The sequence below is a fragment of the Danio rerio genome, chromosome 7 (genome assembly GCF_052040795.2).
Source record: "Danio rerio strain M-AB ecotype USA chromosome 7, GRCz13ab, whole genome shotgun sequence".
Lineage (NCBI taxonomy): Eukaryota > Metazoa > Chordata > Actinopteri > Cypriniformes > Danionidae > Danio > Danio rerio.
The window spans coordinates 4,825,584-4,847,500 of NC_141027.1; the positions used below are offsets into that span (position 1 = coordinate 4,825,584).

At 38.0% G+C, this 21,917-nt stretch overlaps 3 protein-coding genes across 3 annotated transcripts in view; all 3 read right to left on the reverse strand.

Annotated features, from left to right (window-relative positions):
- Positions 1-21,917, reverse strand: part of si:cabz01074946.1 — a 199,179-nt gene that overhangs the window by 46,495 nt on the left and 130,767 nt on the right. The window lies entirely within an intron of this gene.
- Positions 6,335-12,734, reverse strand: zgc:195075. Its single transcript, NM_001130660.1, is given in 3 exon segments — positions 6,335-7,619; positions 10,385-10,416; positions 12,601-12,734. Coding segments are annotated over 2 exon segments (1,263 nt in total). The 5' UTR covers positions 10,392-10,416; positions 12,601-12,734; the 3' UTR covers positions 6,335-6,363.
- LOC100333313 (uncharacterized) overlaps positions 15,735-21,917 on the reverse strand; it is an 11,233-nt gene continuing 5,050 nt past the window's right edge. The window contains exon 3 of the mRNA XM_087260380.1: positions 15,735-19,620. Coding sequence (XP_087116506.1) covers positions 18,302-19,620 — 1,319 coding nt within the window. The 3' untranslated portion in view covers positions 15,735-18,301. The remainder of the gene's footprint in view (positions 19,621-21,917) is intronic.

Genomic DNA, 21,917 nt, shown 5'->3' on the forward strand with positions numbered 1-21,917 from the left:
AAAATCGTGATAAAATACAATTAGTGACGCATTAATTAAATGCTTACTTTCCACTGACGACAATCATCCACCCGCACAGCTGAGTAGTGGACGCGCTCAAACAAAAATAAAATTTGCAGCCTATATTTTTCTTAGAAAAAATGTCTTTTTAAAACCAATTTCATATATTGTTTGTCTCTTTGTTCAAATATTTGTCTTGGTCAGTTTTCTTCTAGATAAAATAGAAGAACCAATAGCATTTGAAGTGAAGTGCTTCAAAACCCGCAATATAGCTAACAATGCCGAACCACAAACTGAACTGTCAAATAAAATAATAATCTAGGCTAAATTAAAGTGAAATGTTTAGTTTCAGAGGGGCCTAAATTAAACTATTTTCCCATGTCGCACCGGTCAATTACAATTTAATTCATTTAATCAAATAATTTGAAAGAGCAGGACAGGCGTTTTCAAATTCGCATATTCGCAACAGCACTGAACATTCAGTGGAACAAACTCGGTTGAAAATGTGAGACACTTTAGAAACTCGTGAGAAAGGAGGTGACTGCTTATTTATGCCAGTCTGTCAGATAAAACAGTTTAAAACACCTTGAATGATAGCTGTTCCAACACAATCTCACGGCAATTCGTAACTTTTTCATTTAGTGGCTAATTCGTATGAATTCGTACGATCTAATTTGTACAATTTAGTACGATTTGCTTATCCCCCAATGACGGTTGGGGTTAGGGGTGGGGTCAGGTGCAACGCCTCCTTTTTAAAATCGTACCATTTCGTACGACTGAACTCGTACGAATTCGTACGAATTAGCCACTAAACTGGCAAAACGTAAAATACTTACGTTTTCTCGTGAGATCAGGCTGGCTGTTCCATGCGAGGAGGCCGCGCAGCAGCTGGATCTGATCTGTCTGATGAACAAGACAGGTTCCCCTGCTTAGGTGCTGATAATGAGACTGCGGTCTCTCCACCTCGTGTGGGGATCAGTATTTGTCTTATTTTAGGCCTTTTGGCAAATGTCTTAATTCAGTTTTGCTGTTTTAAAGAGCGTTTACTCATATTAACCTTGTTTTAAAACAATTGTTTCCCCTTCAGCTGTAACTGTGTGTTCTGAATGCTAACCTCACCTTTTCTCCTGCTGGATTCACACTTTCTTGATGACTTTCTTCATTAATATGCAAACGCTGTTGAAGGTTGGGCTGCTAAAGGGGATGTTGATGCGTAAGATAACAGATCAATCCTGCCCCAGATTCATGTCTAATTCACCTCATTGTATGAATAATAATGATACGCTTCATGTGTTTAAAGACGTACAGTGGTTCACACTAAAGTGGCTGTTCTCTTGTTAATCACTCTCCTTTGTGCACTGTAAAAAACAGCTTAAACAGAGTCATCTACAGTCCAAGGGTTAAAAGTCAAGTCAACTCAAAAACAGCTGTGCAGCAAGTTTCCTTACAATAAGCTCTTTATTCTTTACAGTGTGTCAGTCCAAACATGTATGTGCTTTCAGTCATCTTCAAAACACAAACGAGGAGATTTTAGATGAAATGCTGGAGCTCTCTCAAATAAATGATTGTTTTATTTATTAAAGCCAATAGATTTGTTTACCCATCTCCCACCATGCAAGTACATACACACTTTAAAACACACACCTTTATTTGTTGTCATTCCTTCTTGCTTTATCGATATATCGTAGTGTATACTGTTTAACAATCAATTTAAATTATGTAATAAAAAAAAAAAGCGGCATTAATTTGCGCACAGTGCGTACAGCCGTACACCTGCAGGCGCCACTGGTTTAGAGTGCAATATATATTCGGTTACGGCCTGAAACCTCCCCTGCACTGTTTCACTGAACATTGTTGAAGAGTTAAAAAATTTTTTTTTTAAAGTTGTAAGTAGAAATGTTTTATTCAGCCACCACTACAGTAGGAATGGTTTAAATTATTCTGACATCTACGGACCAGTGTTTTCATTACTGCAACAGTCTCAAACACATGCTGATTCCTGTAAAACACATGACAACGAAAGAGAAACTGCAACACGGTTTACAACACACAATCTGAAGATTTAGCAATAGCAGGACTTTGCACAGGTGCAGTGCGTGGAAGTGTGTAATATGTGTGCGTCAGTGTGTGCATATCCAATGTCCCCACAAATAAAGCAATACCACCAGTAAACTTTGACCATGTAGAGACTTTATTTTTGAGTCCCCATGAGGAAATTGGATAGTAAATCAGACAGAATGAAGTATATTGAAAATGCAAAATATGCTTATTGTTTCCTGTGAAGTTTGGGAGAGGGGGAGAGTATATTGTCCTCATCTATTCTATTTGTATGGATATTATCAGCTCTGCTCGTGTTGGTGTGGGTTTCCTCTGGGTGCTCCGGTTTCCCCCACAGTCCAAACACATGCGCTATAGGGGAATTGGATTAACTGAATTGGGCGTAGTGTATGTGTGTGAAGGAGTGTGTATGGGTGTTTCCCAGTACTGGGTTGCATCTGGAATGGTATCCGATGCGTAAATCATATACTGGAATTGTTGGCGGTTCATTCCGCTGTGGCGACCCCTGATAAATAAGGAAATAGTTTGAAAGAAAATTAATACCTATAAATGATAATACTTTAATCAATTTAGCCATGCAAATGAGGTCACAGCAGGGCAGTCGATTGAATTCTTGCAGGCAGTTTGAGTACGCAAACTTTTGATTGTTTTTTTTTTTTTATATATTGATTTTAATAAATAGTTTGTACACTCTAGATCAGGGGTCACCAATCTCGGTCCTGGAGGGCCAGTGTCCCTACAGGATTTAGCTCCAACTTGCCTCAAAACACCTGCCTGGATGTTTCAAGTATACCTGGTAAGACCTTGATTAGCTTGTTCAGGTGTGTTTGATTAGGGCTGGAGCTAAAATCTGCATAACACTGGTCCTCCAGGAACAAGTTTGGTGACCCCTGCTCTAGAGTATAGAGTACGCTTTATGTAACAATTCACTTTACACTATGAAATGCACCACTGGAATTTTGCCATGTTGTAATGTGCTTTGTGTTGTCACATTGTGTTTTATAGCACTTGACACATGTTTTTTTTCAATGCATGCCTTACACTTCATAGTTACTCACTTGTATGTAAATATTTTGAAGTTAAAGAGTCATTCCCATTGTCACAGATCTACAGGATAGTCCTGGAACTGAAATTATCTTTTAACTGAAAACATAACAGCAGGTTTAACAATAGTAAGGGGTGCAGTTAGCTTAATGTTATAAGATCTCATAAGCTTTTTTAACTTATGATAAATAAAATTTTCATGGAAACATAATTTTTAAAAAAATGGATCGAGGCAATTTGGACATAACCCCAATGTACTATTTGTGATGTTATCATCCACTCTGGAGTGATTTTGAGTCTTAATTTGGCCCTATTTTTGTAGGCCCTATCATGCACCCCTGGCGCAATAAGGCGGGCAGTTAAGAGGAATTTAAATAGGCTGCATCCTTGACCAGCTGAGAGCTGCTCTAAATTCCAGCGCATAGCACTAGATATATTTAGCTGCAGGCTATATTGTCTTCTCCCTCTGACATCACAGACTAAGGAGATCAACCTCATGATCAACCTCCATGGGGGCAGCACAATGAGAAATTGGACTGGGGTGGACTCCACAGCTCTTAATTGCCTGCAGAATTATTGCAGTGGTTTTGCATCTGTTGTGTTGGACACACTTGCAACTTGAGTGGTCCCAAGCTATATGCTGCAAGTCCTGCTGGAAAGACTGAAACCCCCAACCCTCTTTGTTTTTTCGTTTACTCCATGTAGTTCTGAGAGCACTCTCACCCAGGGCCGGCCCATGGCATTGGCAGTATAGGCAACTGCTAAAGGCGCAGTACATCCAGGGCGGCGCCAGAAATGAGGGAAGGAAAAAAGTAACTTCCACTATTCTTAACTCTATGGTATTACTTCAGAAAAGAATAAGCCCACACTATTTTAGCTGTATAGTGCAAAGCCTACTACTAGTAATAATAATATCGCCTAAGACCCCCCCCCCCACCCTGAATACCTGCCACACTGTGTTGATTTTTTGATGGATTAAGCTCAGCATGTCAAAACGTCCCAAACCGTCTGGTGCACAGGGGAGGCAAAAAAAAAAAAGAAAAGTGGAGGAAAAACATGACAAAGAAAGAGGTAATGTTACAATAAAGATGATTATTTTGCTGTATCAGAACGAAGATTGATAACGGCAATAATAATTTGCATGAAGCATACCTGTCAAATCTCCCGTTTTTGTCCACTATCATTCAGATTAGGTATTTTCCCATATTCTACCCCGTATGTTTAATCTTTGTATGAAAAGTGAAAGTACCATCAATAGAGACCCGTTCTTGTGATATGATTGTAAGAGCTGTTCAAGAGAATTGTGCTTTCACTTTATTTTTGCTTGAAAGCACGTTAAATTAATATAAAAACATCCGCATTCACTTTCTTTCCATTAAAGCTGTGTGTCGAAAGTCGCAACTTCTGAATCCGTTTAGCCCACAGTATGCATGCTGACTGACGGATGCGTTCCGTATGATAAACTGTTCCCAGATAAGCTTCTGATTTTTGGGGGTCATGTTTGGAGAGTGTAAAGAGTGTGTAAAAGTGTAAAATTCCAGTATTTTAATGATGGAATAGCAAAAGTGTTGTAATGATGTTGCTTGGAGTTGCATATTATATTAAGTCAGTATAAATAAGCACAAACATGGTTTTAATGAAGAGATATTTTTAAATCCAGTCAACATTCAGAATAGATAATGACTGGACTAGTTGAATAAATTCAAGCAATATTATAATCTTTTTAAAGATAAAATGAAGTTTGTGTAAAAAATAATGTTCAGGTAATATTTTGATGAGAGACATAGGAGAGATTGTGTCTGTGTCCACAGTGCGAGTCCTCTGTGTGAGAATAAACATTACTGTATAATGTTTAATATAATGACACATTTCTGAATATGTGAATATGTGTATAGCATAATTATTCCTCTCACAATTTCATTTAGAAAATCTGAATTTTGTATAGTTGTATTTTGATGCATCACTGTCTTTTATATAGGACCAGGACCATGGCCTCTTCTCAAAAGCCCCCCCATCCCCCATTTATTTATAATACTTGTTATAAATAAATATATAACAAATATTAGATTTATTTTTAATAAAGTATTATTATAACTGTTGGTATTATTATATGTCTGCATGAATTGAATAAACTAAATTGGCTGTAGTGTGTGAGTGTGAATAAGTGTGTATGGATGTTTCCCAGTACTAGGTTGCAGCTGGAAGGGCATCCACTGTGTAAAACATATGCTGGAACGGTTCATTCCACTGTGGCGACCCCTGATTATATATATATATATATATATATATACATATAGAAGAAAGAAGAAACTACTGTTATACAATGACCTGCCTAATTAAGCCTTTGAATCGCACTTTGAATCTGAATGCTTGTATTTAAAAAAAAAAAATCTAGTCTAATATTATTTACTGTCTTCATGGCAAAGATAAAATAAATCAGTTATTAGAAATGAGTTATTACAACTATTATGTTCAGAAATGTGTTGAAAAAAATCTGCTCTTCGTTACACAGAAATTGGGGAGGCAAGGGTCGCTAATAATTCAGGAGAGCCAATACTTACTTCAACTGCATTTTTCCTCCCTGTAAATAAGGAAAGTGAAATAAATAGAATAGAATAAAAATATGAAACAAACTGTGCTTTAAGCATCCTCACTGTAAGAAAAACACTTTAGCTGCAAAAGTCCTTCAGTCAAGAGCAGTGAGGGATTTTCTCCTTTTGTTGCCCCTTTAAGCTATATATTTTCTCGATAGTCTACAGAACAAACCATCATTACACAATAACTTGCCTAATTACCCTAACCGGCCTAGTTAACCTAATTAACCTAGTTAAGCCTTTAAATGTCACTTTAAGCTGTATAGAAGTGTCTTGAAATATCTAGTCTAATATCATTTAGTGTCATCATGACAAAGATAAAATTAATCAGTGATTAGAAATAAATTATTGAAACTATTATGATTATTATGATTGGGGGAAAAAAATAAACAGGAGGGCTAATAATTCTGACTTTAACTGTGTGTGTGTGTGTGTGTGTGTGTGTGTGTGTGTGTGTGTGTGTGTGTGTGTGTGTGTGTGTGTGTGTGTCTGTGTCTGTGTGTGTCTGTCTGTGTCTGTGTGTGTGTGTGTGTGTGTGTGTGTGTGTGTGTGTGTGCGTGTATAACTAGAAACAAGACACAATCGGAAAAGCATTTTGTGCGGTATGTGAGGACCATAGTGACACTAACCACAGGGCTACTGCTGCTGACTCGTTCTGATTTTCATTTTATTCTGTTTGTGATTTGTCATTGAATGCATCAGTGACAAACTCTTGTGCCTTCCCAAACATGGTTGTAGCATTGTCGTAGTTGAGCTTTGCTGACTTGACCATGGCATCATACACTGAATCGGCTTCTTTTGCTGCTTTATATCCAGCGACTCCTCCTGCAAGCGCTCCTGCAAGCGCTGCGGTTCCCAGGACGGCAGTAACAGCCGTGGCTCCTGACATTGCATTACCTGCTGCTGCTGCTATTTTCACTGCCGTTTTTCCTCTCGTTTCCTCTGCTGCTTCTCTTGCTTTATCATCTGCTTCTTCAGCCTTTTCTTCTCCATCTGCTTTTTCTGCTTTGTCTTCTCCGTCTGCTTTTTCTCCAGTCAATTCTCCTTTTGCAAACTTTCCATGTGTTGCCATGTTGAGCAATGCCTTTACAGGGAAGATTGCTTGAAGAAGAGCCCAAAATGCAGCCAATGCAACACCTATACCCAGAAAAACACCAATCAGCACTCCTGTTGTCACTCCTGTGATCTTCTCCAGTATTTTTTTCTGGACATGTCCCTTTGCCTTTTCTCGTTTCTCTTCCAGAGTCAGATTGTCCTCGTTGTTCTTGATCTCCTCCTGAATTTTCTCCTCCAGCTTTTGCAGCATCTCATTGGTGTAGCAGCCGCTCTTATTCACCATCTCGTCAATGGTTTTCAGCAGATTTTTCACCTGAGCTTTGTTGCTCCTGTAGCCCCATGGACGTTTTGTCCAGCATTTGCTGTCGATGACGTGTTGGCGGCCTCCGCATTTGTCAACCAGCTCCTGCAGCTCTAAGCAGTCCTTCATGAATTCCTCGATGGTTTTTCCTTGTAGTTGTTCACCAAATGTGAATAAGATCACAATGTGGTCGAGCACATGTTCCTTCAGTGTGTTCAGATGTTGTTGGATGATCTCAAGTTCTTCTCCTGTGTACTTCTGAGCCTTTAAAACGATCACAAACGCATCGACCCCTTGAGCACACTCAACTAGAGATTTGATGAGCTCAGACTTTGTCTCGAAGTCTTCAGAATTGGAGTCAAAGAATCCAGGCATTTCAATAACCGTGAGATGTCTGCCGTATCTAATTTTCTTCTGAGCTTTTGAGCTCTGAGTTTTTACAGAATCACCCGAAACTTTAGGGGTGAATGCTTTCTCTCCGAGAATTGTGTTCCCAGCACTGCTTTTTCCATGTCCTGATCTTCCCAGAAGCACAATTCTCCTTCTCTCGGGTGTAGATGTACAGGCTACGGCAAACAAAACAGAGAAAATAAATTTAGTTTTTTTTTTTTTAACTGTTTCTGAAAGGTTAAGGCAAGATGTTGTCAGTGTGACATTATGATATGAATTAGTTATGTGCTGATCGATACTAGAATATCGATATCTCCGATACCAGCTTTGTATGTTCTAGAATTGATTATCTTATAAAAATACCAATATTTCAATCAATTGGAGCAAATACGTAGTTTATTTTAAAATAGAAATACAGTGGAAAGTGATCACAATTACCCTAGTTTTTCTGAATAATGCCAACTTAGTTGGAACTACTTGCTCTTCCGCCTGCCAAGTCATGTGTGTAATTTGGCACTGTACAAGTGCAGATCATGCTAGCCAATCAATCTGCTGGCCTGACACATGTTGTTTAGTCACGCTGTCATTGGATACAGGTGACCGCTATTGAAGTTATGTGTGAAGCTACTTCACTTCCATAAACTCAAACAATGTGGTTTGTGACGTGTAACAAAACAGTGAGGTACTGTGGTAAAACCATAGACTGTAAAATATATGGACGTAGTATCCGTGACGTCACCCATAGGTTTCTGAAGAGCGCAAAAGAAGCCACAAGTAGGCGCGGCCAATCGTCAATCGTGGGATACCAAACAAGGGCAAAGAGGCGGAGAGTGAGCGGAGCTACAGACACCTGCTGGCATTTAGCTTGGACCTGGTTCAGACACACTTTACTTTGGGAAAACGCTTAATACTTTATCACCTGCGACTCGTTTGTATTCTGACCACTTGTGCTTGGTTGTACACTATATCAATAAAGTGTTTAGTCTTTTAAAAACACTGCTGTAATACATTGAGCCACTAAACATTGTTCTTATGACTTTTCTCAACAGGAGGAAAACACGGATTACTTCCAAACTCTTCAGATATAGTCTGTGTTAGTTAATGTAAGACTATTGATGAAATCCAGCATAACACTGTATGACAACGCTTCAGATGACTGTTCTAGAGCCTACAGCTAATCAATTCATCAGATTCTGGAGTGCATTACAGCTCTAAATATAAATATAAACGATAAATGATCTTAAATAAAACAAATACATGTGTAGAGATGGTATATAAGTATTTAACTTTACTCACATGGGAAACGGAGGCCACGTGAATGGTTTGTGAGCACAATTAAGTGCACTCAGCATGCCATGCCATCTAATAATTGTAGGAAACAAGTCCAAAAGGCAGTTGACTGTGTAAAGCCACATAAAACAACACAGAAATACGATAAATATGCCGAGTTCAGTGGCTAATCTGCAGGATTCAGCTGAGGTGACGTGACGAAGACCAACGAGACCTAGCTGTCACTCAAGTGGCCACGCCCTTAATTATGCAAACTTAATATAACTTAATATAAAGGAAACTGATGAGTTATAAAAAAATTCACCCCCCTCACAGTTGTCATGAAGGGTGATATTAGCTGTATTAACCAAAACCTTTTTTTGTACCAGGCTGTAAACACCTTTTTTTCTGCTGTAAAGTTGGCCATTCTAACAGTGGGCTCAATTGAAATTTGCTCTGTTTTGGAGCCAGGAGCGGCCAGGACTAGCGGAATTTCAGATGAATAGCAGTTTTAGTGACTTCCGTATTGGCTTCCTGAGGGAGAGCGGGAGGTTGCCGCTTGGGTAAAACCTCAAACCTAAAACATCTACATATAAATCCCAAGACAGTATATGACTACGTCATGACTAGGTGGTGTTAGATCACCATCTCCACGCCAAATTTGATCGAGCCCCAGACGCCAGAAAATGTCTGTTTTTCCAGGTATATGAACAACAAGTCAGCAAAGTTTCCAATCTGTTAACCAGTATTCGACTGAATTAACAGTCTCCTATTAATATAGGAGTTGACTGAGAAAACCAGAAAGGAGCAGAAGCAGGAGACAAAGTCGTGATGATGAAGAGAGCAGAGTTTATTGGGTATGATTCAATGCTCTGACGAGGATAAATTCAGCAAGTGTTATTATACCACAAGCAACAGCAATGGTAAATTACTGCTTCACAACATTGTCCAGAGACAATGCAGACCTTGAAATGGAGACATTCTCTTATCTCTTACTCATGAAAACAAGTGTCGCTTGAATCCACACAGTCATAAGATTATTACAAATATGGAAAAATTAAAATAATAATGAAGCAACAACTATTTTAAAATAGTAATAATAAAATATAAAATACATAATGAAATGACAAATAATCAAATCATTAACTACTGATCAATAAAATAATATAATGATAATTATATAAATGACTAATGATCATATGATTAAGTAAAATAATTAAATAAATAATAAATTAATAAAAACAAATTAAAATAAAACACAACACAAATAAATAGTTGTTTTTTGTGACAATGATAAAGCAACGGAAAAAAGGTTCAAAGCACTGTCATGGGGACCGGATTAACATGCCACTAAACTAGAAGGTGTGAATGTTTATTTCAGGCAGGCGTTTATAGATATACATGCTCACAAGCTGCCAATAAAAATGTAAGTTGGCCCTGTTTTGTATGATAATTCTTCATCAATAAACTATAAACAATAATAACCCGTAATATGTCTCGTATTCAGTATAAAGTGACACTTTTAAGTACACTACTTGTTACTTTAATTTCCCAAACAGTCATTTGTGGGCAGTATTGGTATTGGATCGGTATCGCCGATACTCGACTTAATTTTACTTGGTATCAGATAGGAAACCAGTGGTATCGCATATCACTAATGTGAATCACTTACTTCCCATTCTCCTCGTCTGTCAATATCAGTGTCTGAAAGGTCAGAAAACACAAGTTATTTTTAATGCTTTTTTATTTTAAAGATGAATTGATATTATTCATGATGCTTCATCAAATGTCAGACAAACTGTTTATCTCCAGTTACATTTGTGAATCTTAAAAAGAAAAGTATGAATGCATCAGAACGAGGTTGGCATTGGTCCACTCATATATATATATATATATATATATATATATATATATATATATATATATATATATATATATATATATATATATATATATATATAATTTCCTGTCAGGCTGTTTATACACAAGTTTTAAAAACGACATTGATGTACCTGCTCTTTTTGGGAAACTTCTACTTAAAGTGTAGCTTGCTTATTTGAGTCCTTTTGTTCAATCTTTTTGGATTAAAGTGTTTTTTTTATAAATGCTTTCATTATTCAAAATAATCTTAATCATTGTTTCTGACTTAATCAAAACAGCTTGTTTTGGGTTTTACATTATTATATTTTGGAAAGTTTTATATCTATAGATGTAAACCCTTTTACCATATTCAAACAAGAAGCATAAACCTAGAGTTATGTTTGAACTCCTAATGTGTGCTTATTGCTTTGTATTTAATAGGCCTGTTCATTTGTATGTTTATATTACCCTCTCGTTTCCCCTTATATAATTCACAATTCCCTTATTGTTTAAAAATGGACTATACTTTGAGACTTTATTCTGTTTTATTTGTAATGTAAATCTTTTGTTGTTATAAATAAATAAATGATGATGACGCCATGTGATATTGGTCATTATGACTGCTGCAACTTTGAGCCCCGAAGTGTCCGGCTTGACGAGTCCGTTTTCAACTCCACCACCGCCTGCGCTCGGCTAATCTCGTTGATCTCCGGCTGCAGCTGTGCTTCATGTCGAGCGCACTTGTAGACTTTTCTTTGGCAGGGCGCCCAGGCATATTAACGGCAGCCTGAGTATTTATTGATATTTTTTTACTATTATTATCATCCTTTTACCCTATTACTAACATCCGCGATCGATTAAGTAGTGGAAAATCTCTCATTTACTCGTTTTGTTCTGTGTGCACCAGATTTATCAGCACTCACACACAGACAGTCACGTGCTCTTCAGACCAACAGAGGCGCGCCTTTTTAGGAAACTGGAGGGGGGGGGGGGTCGCTCTCACCACACCGGCTCGGATTTCTAAATCCTAAAATATCTGGGATTCAACTTTTGCTTTTCGCTTTCTAAAGCTCGTATGTGTTTTTGCATGACTCTTTTATTAAAGACTACTTTCCGCTTGCTTCACAGCTGACAGCGCGCACAGCCGCAAGACCAAGAGAACAAGCAAATGATAGATTTAATCTGAACGACTCAGAAAAACTTCACTGTTTACGCGGAGAGGACGAAATGACTGGTCTATAAACTGCCTGCAAGATATATGTACACCAGTTAATCAACGCGTTTGCTTTCTTTCAATAATCTATTGAAATAATAATCAATAATGATATTTAGAGACATTGTCTGTTTTTATTATTTTTTTCTGTCTTTTATTTCTTATTCACTGATTATTGTATTAATTTATTATATAATATATTCTATAGGCTATTTTATACACGTATCTAAAATGCTTTGGCATTCAACTTCGCTTTGAACTTGAAAGAGAGAATCCTTAGCCCCCCTTTAATTTTTTTCCTCATATTTTTTCCCAAATGATGTTTAACAGAGCAAGGAAATTTCTACAGTATGTCTAATAATATTTCTTTCTTCTGGAGAAAATCTGATTTGTTTTATTTCGGCTAGAATAAAAGCAGTTTTTAATTTTTTAGAAGCCATTTTAAGGTCAATTATCAGCCCCTTTAAGCTATATATATTTTTCTCGATAGTCTAATAAAACCATTGATATACAATAACTTGCCTAAATACTCTAACCTGATTAGTTACCCTAATTAACCTAGTTAAGCCTTTAAATGTCACTTTAAGCTGTATAGAAGTGTCTTGAAGAATATCTAGTCTAATATTATTTACTGTCATCATGGCAAAGATAAAATAAATCAGTTATTAGAGATGAGTTTTTAAAACTATTATGATTAGAAATGTGTTGTTATATATATATATATATATTGTGTCTGTGTGTGATCTATAATGACACTTACATGGCTAGAACATTAATGCACTGTGTGTAAATGGTGTGCAATGCTAAATACTCACATTACAGCTTGAACTCCTTTTCTTTGTTCCACTAAGAGTCGAAAAAGAAGGTGAAGTTTGTTGATGGATGTCCAAAATAAGATCTAGCATTCGTTTTCTTTTAATATAAGTCCAATAGGAGTAAACAACAGTGATTATAAAAGCGAAAGTAGAAGTGTCTAAGAAGTGACCCTCTTAATTTTTTAGTAGGCTACTGGAACAGATGGTTAATTCAGTCGTTGCAGTGGCGCCATCTGCTGGACACAGTCAACAAACTGATGCTGAACTCTAATCCACAACAAAATCAACATTTAAGTTACAAACCATGTTGTACCCCCCCCCCCCCACCACCACCACCACACACACACACACACAAACACAAAGAACTAATTGTGTTATTTAGTTACTTTTTATGGAAAGTAATGCATTATTATATTACTTCTGAGTTACTTTTGCGTTACTTTTCCTCACCTGGCTGTGGTTTGATTTCTTTCAGCAGGTGTTTTGTTTATAGAGAAGCTCTGCATTTAACAACCTATACCTTAATTTTGCTTAAAAAAAGTAGGATATTATATTTTGGGAACTTTCTGAGCCCAGAGATCTAAATGTTGTATATACAGATTAATGACAGCATGTATTGTGATGTGTTTAGTGTTATTAATTTAGTAAACTCACTGTCCATTGCGATTAGACTAAAATAAAGCCTAAGAGTACTAACATAAAATAATTTACATTAAGGCAAAAAAAACGATTTAAAATCTTTTAAAATGTACAAAATTAACAGTAATACGATAAAAACATCCCCAAATCAAAATAACTTGAAAAAAATTGGTTAAATTTCTTTACGTGGCCTTCACAAATGTGTAAATCATTTCCCAAAATACACTTACTATATTACAAAACGTTGTTGCTTATACAGTACTGTTAGACAGTGGCTGCATCTCCTCTACATTAAAAGCCAGAAACATTTATTTTAGTCAGTGAATTGTTTTACCTGGAGAACATGAACTGAAATCATTTGTTGTTTAGCTGGAGGTGGGGTGCAGATGTTCCAGATATTTACCAGCATCACTGTGTGAAAGAGGCTTAAGTCAGTAACCAAGATCAGTCAATATGCATTAATCCAGACCAGTGGCACAAACAGCAAAAGTGGAAAACGTAGCCAAGTTAAAAGCGTACATGACTGTAATATGAAGCTTTCCATCTGAACATAAAGAAACATTTCTGAACTAATCTAATTCTCATTTGTAATTTTAATAACCCACTGCTGAAATAAATCACACTATTCATGTCGCCTTATATATTTAAGTAAACTAATTTTGAGAGGAGCACGTGATATGATCGATCGCGGCTGATCTCCCATCTGTAATTATTAGTAAGTCAATCGGATTAATCCAAACTCACTATAACTCGATTAGTATTACTCCCTCATCTTCGTTTTTTTTAAGAATCCTTTCATCCAGGGGCGGACTGGGACAAAAATTCAGCCCTGGCACTGTAGCCACATCAGCCCACATTACCACACCAACACAGCCCCACCCACGGACACGCACATTTAGTATTTATTTTGGTGTACAGATGGTAAAATAATATGACATTCTTGCCAGATTTTGATAACGTCCGGGTGACCTCGGATTGGGTCGGCCAATCTTCAGGCGGCCGTCGCCGATTGGGCCAAAGGCTTAACATTTATTATTATTATTGTTATTATATATATTTTTTTTTAAATCAACATCATAATATCACATCTAGCAAGAGGTAAAAGCTGGCATTTGCCAGAATTGCCAGATGGTCAGTCCGCCCCTGCTCCAATCCACCCTATCCCCCCTTTTCCTCCTTTACCAGGGGGAGCTCTTGAAAGCTTTCTGATCTTGTACCCCTATACTTGCTCATTGACCAGCGGTGTGTTTCCCAAACAACAACGTAACTCACAGCTGAACTATCGTGGTACGATGCATCATTTGGGAAAAGAATGATGTAGTGACGAGTGTTTCCCAAAACGCGTAGTTTCTGTCGCAGATCTATCGCTTGAACCATTTCTTTGTGCAAATTATTTTGTTATACACAAACAAGCTTTTAAAATAAAATCCAATATTAGATTTGGTAAAAACATGCACACGCTGTCCATATTACTGAAATATATGGCACATATAGGGCCTGCTTGCTTTACAAATATTAATGAGTAAGACATATCATATTCTAAAACGTAAAATCACTTACAAAAGCTAACACGTGTTCAAATATCATATAGAAATCATATAAATAAATAAATAAATAATGAGGCTATTTATCATGAAATGAAATTTAATAATTATTATGTATTAGAAAAAAAATCATACTTTAATAATAATATTAATGATGATGATGATGATGATTATTAGTAGTATTATTAGGTAGGATATTGTTTATTTATTTATTTATTTTTAAAGTCTTCTTTTACAATTTGACACATGTAAACCACTGCAGAAATGTAACAAGCAGATCCATGTCATATACAATACAGATATTTAATAAATAACCCACTATAAATTAAAATAATTAACGTATGCTTTTTGTTTTCACAAGCTTTGAAGACGTAACATAAATTCTGCTTTTAAATAATAGGTCACCTATAGCTTTCGCCATGAGGTTGTGTTCCAAATGACATCAATGTTTTCTAAGTGCACTGCGAAGGGAGCGTGATTGTAAACATGAAGATCGCTAAAACTGAAGTGCAAAAATACTTTGAAAGTAAATTACACTTAAAAGAGATGACCTTAATGCTTTTTATTTTTCATAATTACAATTTTGAATGTTAGAATGTTCTAAATGAATAGGGCATAGGGGGGATAAGTGGGAATATAACACAGCCAGAAACTATGTTTCTAACTACAGCTCCAGAGCTGTAGTTGCGAGTGCTCAAGTGTGTGATGCAGTTTGAGTATGTTCATTGGAGCGATGAATTTGGGAAACGGCAAATCAACAAACTATGTTTGTCATGACAGAACTTGCAATCTTAGTTGGCTAACGATGGTTTTGGGAAACGCACCCCAGTTTGGAGCCCTGGGTGCAATTATCTCCAAGCTTAGGGTTCTCTCCCAGGACAACATGCCAAACCTGCTATTATATCAAGCAATTTCTTAGTGTAAACTCTTGAAACAAATATGCTGGAAAACTTTGCTCTTCAAGCACATCTATTTATTGCATTGACATGAACATAAAGCAATTTCCAAAATGCATGTTCACAATTAAGCTGAAAAGTAAATGCTGACAAACTGAATTTAAAACATTAAGAGCACTTTCCCTCATATGAATTTGCTGCAAATTTACCAACTCACAACCAAGAAACAAATGGGTTATTCATTAAAATATTTGAGCTGAAATCATGGTTCTTGGTTATTTGCATAATGCAAATGTAACATCATATTGAGAGACCAAATAAACACACAATCAATGTGACCCTGGGTTACAAAGCCAGGCTATATTATTGGGAATAGGCAAAAATACGTTATGTGGATCAAAACGAGTGACCGTTTGTCTAAAATGACCAGTATATGAAGTAAAGATAATGTTCATGAGTATCTTTTTTTCTAATTTTATTCTGCAAATCTATCAAAATGTAATTTTATTAGTAATATGCATTGCTCGTATCCCAACAAACAGACAATTTCTAAAAATAGACTCTTGTGCCTGGGTTTGAGATCCTGGGTCACAAATTACATTGAAACCTTAAGAATCCAAATTCATGACAGCCAATGGGCTATATGCACAGGTGCAAGGTTTACGTAATTTTTCAATTTTTTGTTCAATTTACATGTTCTCCCCATGTTCACGTGGGTTTCCCCCGGGTTCCCTGATTTCCTCCCACCGTCCAAAAACATGCAACTTAAGTTAATTGACTAATCCAAATTGGCACCATAGACATGCTCCTAGTAAGTAGTCATCTCTTAAGAGCAATCACTGTCTGTTCATTAGCTACTTCAGCAGGGGAGTTCTCCAGATCTACCTGAGCTCAAACTCCCCTCTCACCTTGCAAACGGGAGGAAGCCCCGGGCTCGAGAATCTTATATTTCTTCCAGGACAGCATGCCAAACAAGCTTTATAATCAATCATCAGCTAAGTGTGAACTCTTAAAAATACTAATCTACATGATGACATCATAAAAATGCGACCTCTGATTGATGCTTTCTCAGTTATTTGCCTAGGGATGAGATCAGAACAGAAAATTGACAGGTGGTCAATGCTAATATGTAATGGCGGTATTGTGTACAATTTGGCATCAGCACCTTTGCTTCAGAAATGAGACTAAATAAAATATTAGTCTTTGAGAACAGGATGAGGAGCTTCAGAACAGGGCTGCAGGCGGAAATGCAGAGAAGCTTAAGAAATATAAAAAACCTAGGGATGCAACCCAGGCTCAATCTGAAAATGTAGTACCGTTAACGCTTCTGGGGACTACGTATTATGTAGCCGAAGGTACGTATGGCTGCATTTCATTTTTTAAGCGAGCGCTAGGGGGCGGTATGACGCCAATCCTTTTCGAGCTTACTGGCTGACCGCTTACCTCCTTGTGGAGGGCTTTCCCACCGCAACCAGTTTATCTGGGTAGCTCGTTGTGTATGTCAGTGGACTTGAGATGCAGAGAGAAGCTGACGACGACGAACGGGTTCGAGTCCAGGGAAGAGCAGTTCTAGAAATCAGGTAAGACAAAAACAGAATCTAAAAAATAAAGTAGTAAGTTCATAACAGGGTGAGAATGTGGTAAAATCCGAAAGCGTGGTAAAAATCAGACAAGGACTTTTCTTTTTCTGGACGGCTTTTGTCAATTGTTGGTTGGGTTTAGGGAAGTAAGCGGGTGGACGGGTCAATTGGTAAAATTGGTTGGGTTTAGGGAAAGAGGAGGGAGGGTCGGGCGATTGGCCGGTCGCCCAGTCAATCATTCAGTCAGTCAGACAGAAAGTCGTTCTACATCGGCCTCTGGCGGGTGTATGCGATAACAGCATAGGTGTGAACAGAACTCGCAAGAGACATTGCATTGAGATGCAAAAAAGAGCACACAGCAGCCTCTCATGGAGTCGCGAAAACAAAAACTGCAAAAATACGTACCTCCTGGGATGTATTTCGCTGTCTCCAGAAACATCCACGGGACTATGTTTTCAGAATGAGCCTGGGTTGTAAGGATGGTGTACTGATGTTCACTAGCGGGGTAAACTGAGATTCTGCCAATTAAAAAAGAACTGAAAACATCTTGTCAGAATGAGTAAACTGCACAAATAATAGTAGTTTTAGGTGGATTGCTGATGTAGATGCCAAGAAAATAAGACAAACAACAAGTTCATTCAGAGATTATCTTTAAGACAGGATCTTAGGTGGTAGAGAAGCTGATTACTTGCTTTGAGAAATGCTGTTGCTGTCAATTATTGTTTACTTCAAGTCAGTTTAATGGTAACAGGGTTAAACAAATAGACCCGTCGATAGTAGGTTTGTGAAGAAAATATATGCTCCCTTGTAAAAGTATTTTGTAGTATTTTGAAAATACAATTTACAGTATTTTATTTAGAAACATTTGTGGCTGCTTTGTGTTTATTTTGATACACGCAATATTGGGGTATTTTTAATTTAATTTTAAAATACATTTTAATGTATTTTTGCCCATCCCTGGCTGCAATTATGCTTTCAAAGCTATTTATTGCCAACACGTTTTCACAACATGTTTACAGTCATCAATGCATGATGTCCAGCTTTAAGTATCCCCAGAGCCATTGAAAATTAGGTCAGTAAAGTCCTTTACCTTTTTGATCACATACTTTGCATTCTCTAAGTTAGCCTTACCTGCCCTGCAAATTGCATCACCCACTGAATCAGCATCTTCTGCTGCTTCGTATCCAGTGATTCCTCCTCCAATTCCTCCTGCTACAACAGCAACTTCAGCAACAACAGCTGCAGCCACTGGACCTGCTGCTATTCCTCCTGCCTCTGCTGCTGCAGCTCCACCAACAACACCGACCTCCGCTGCTATTGCTCCTGCCTCTGCTGCTACTCCTCCAGCAACTCCGACCTCAGCTGCTGCAGCTCCTGCTCCTGCTACTTCACCAGCAACCCCAACTTCAGCTGCTCCTACAGCTCCAGCCATCGCTCCTGTTTCCTCTGCTGCTACTTCAGTCACAGCCGCAGCTGCTGCCTCTCCTTCTGCTGTTGCTCCTCCTCTAGCGGCTGCTGCTCCTCCTCCAGTTGCTGTTGCTCCTCCTCCTCCTCCTCCAGCTGTTGCTCCTTCTCCAGCACCTCCAAATAAGGCTTTTAATAATTCATATTCAGAGCTTTTCAAGAAACCCAATATTGCAGCTGCTACTACACCTAAGCCCATGATGGCACCAGTAAGCACCCCTGATGCAGTTCCTGCAACCCTCTCCACAGTTTTATTATGCATAAAATCAGTTGAATGAGCTGGTTTCTTGTTATTCTTCATCTGCTCTTGAATTTGTTCCTCCATCAGCTTATTGGTGTAGCGGCCGTTCTCTTTCACCATCTTGTCAATGGTATCCAGCAGACTTTTCACCTGCTCTCTGTTGCTCCTGTATCCTGTGTTACGGTCATTCCAGTGCTTGCTGTCAATGACGTGACAGCGACCTCCACATTTATCTACAAGCTCCTGCATTTGTAAACTGCAATACACAAATTCTTCGATGACCTCGCCGTTGAGCTCCTCTCCTGAAGTGAATAAGATCACTGTGTGTTTCAGAGCATCCTCTTTCAGCGTGTCCAGAATTTGCCGCACAATCTTGTCTTCGTGTGTTACATATGCTTCAACCTTTAAAACAACGACAATGGCATCAACGCCTTCAGCGCTGTCGACCAGAGACTGGATGATCACCGATTTGGTCTTCTCATCATGATCTGTGTCAAAGAAATCAGGTGCGTCAATAACTGTGATCTTTCTGTGATTCAGGAGAAGAGAGTCAGCCAATTCTTTAGCCTGATCTTCAATTGTATTCTTTGCACTGCTCTTGCCGTCTCCTTGTTTCCCAATAAGGATGATTCTTCTCTCCTGAACAGAGCGGCCATCTATTTGAGGAAAAAAAAAACTGTTTATACTATGCACTTGATTTCTAAGATCGGCAGAATGCTTTTAAGGGTGCTTTTACATCTGTAGTACACTTTATTTGGTCCAGACCAAGGGCAACAAATGATCGATTGTAGCATTTTCTGCTGTCTTTGGGTCATTTTTACACATTTACATTTAGTCATTTAGCAGACGCTATTATCCAAAGCGACTTACAAATGAGGACAAGGAAGCAATTTACACAACTATAAGAGCAACAATGAATAAGTGCTGTAGGCAAGTTTCAGGTCTGTCTTTTTATTTTATTTTATTTTTTTTTGAGTAAAGTTAGTGGTATATCCAGAGAGGCAATTGCAGATTAGGAAGTGAAGTGGAGACTAAATAGTTGAGTTTTTAGTCGTTTCTTGAAGACAGCGAGTGACTGATGCAGTTAGGGAGTTCATTCCACCAACTGGGCAGATTAAACGCGAGCGTTCGGGGAAAGTGATTTCTTCCCTCTTTGGGACGGAACCACGAGGCGACGTTGTAACATGAAATTAGCTCATTTTATGAATATTAATAATCAACAATAACGGTTTATGCTTAATTATTAATATTCCGGCTTAAGCTTCAGTCAGCTTGGTCAAACCAACATATGATTGTAAATGATCATGCTCGCGCGACCGAGCGGATTCCCAGATTATGAATATTAATTATCAACAATAACGAATTATTGTTAATCATTAATATTCCGGATCAATTTATTGTTAATTTGACCAAACAAACACAAGCAGAGCCGCCGCTCTTCCGAGCGGACACGGTAATCTATTCATTTAGACAAAGGGAATTTAATTGCTACTTCTTGTGAAGTAGATTAATCATTCAAAAGTTTTAAACAACTTATAATAGCAAGGCAGGGGAATCTGTATTTCAGTGACATTTTCTCGTGAGGCAAACAATACAATTCATTTGATTATAATGGAATTTATTGACTAGTCAGACGTAACGAACAAACAAACGCACAAAACATACATTAAACACAAAACAAAGGTAAACCACGTGGAGATATCGGGTCTATAGAACGTGTAACAACAAAGAGAAATAGTAAAGCGAGGAGATAGAGATTTCAGATAAAAGAGTGACAAAACTTTCAGTTCCACCCGCACCATTAAGGACCATCAAGGTTATAAACAACACCTTTTTGATAAAAGGGGCACAGCTTAATCGCATAACTAAAATCACCTGGTTTTTCATGTCTGGAGGTCTCTTTTATGCGTCTCTCTTCCGTCGTGATGAAAACTACTCTTGATGTCCTTTGATGCGTGGAGTTTGTAATGCAGTTCGGACGAACACGATCGCAAACTTTAAACTGAATTTACTTTGCCGGAAAATAAAGAAAACGTGGCGGGAAAAAAGTCCATGCGGCTTAGAAAGCCACGTGTGGCCCGAGGGCCACCGTCAATGATGTTCCTTTTAGGACGTTCTCTTTCTGCGCAGATGTTTGGGAGGGCAGAATGAGTTATACCTGCGGGTCACGTGACAGCCCGTACAGCATTCTGACCAATGATTTCAGGGGAAAGTTTGCGCGCGAACCCTTTCTTTGTCTCAAGGCTCCTCGTATGCAAATTTGAGTCCTCCCGCAGCCTAAGGACGGTTTTTAATTCAGGGCATTAAAAAAATTGCAGGCCGTCCCTGTTATTATCATGCTCTATGCATCATGTGTTATAAAATGTCGAGGGCATTCTATTGACACCAAACACTCTACAAGTACATCACATTAAAGGTACATTAACATAGTTCCCATATCCTTACATCATTGATGCTTTTAAAAAGGCCTGAAAGTACGAATGTGTATAGTCTATATCAGGGATTGTACACATTACAAAAGTTAAATGAAATTAAACAAGAGATTTGGGTTCTAAATGTCTTTGTTTAATTTTGAGGAATGTCTTGTCTGTGAGCAGAATGTTGGCTAAAGAGTTTTTTTTTCTTTCTTATCTTATCTGTCATGTTCTTTTGAAGTAGGCAGAGAGTGGTTCTGTGAAGTCTCCCAGACTTGTTAACATGTCACCACGGATTACTAAGCCAGACTTTTCGTCGCCAAGTGATTTTATTGTCCTGGCGATTCACCCAGATTGTTTTCTGGAATGTTAAATGGAATTTTTATCTCCAGAATGCAGGTTACAATATGTTACAACGTTCATTCACAGAACGCAAGTTTCTGGAGGGCACATACATCTGCAGAAGTGAGAGCAGATAAGGAGCAAAGCCAGAGTAGGCAAACATCAGAGCTTTGAATTTGATGCGAGCAGCAACTGGC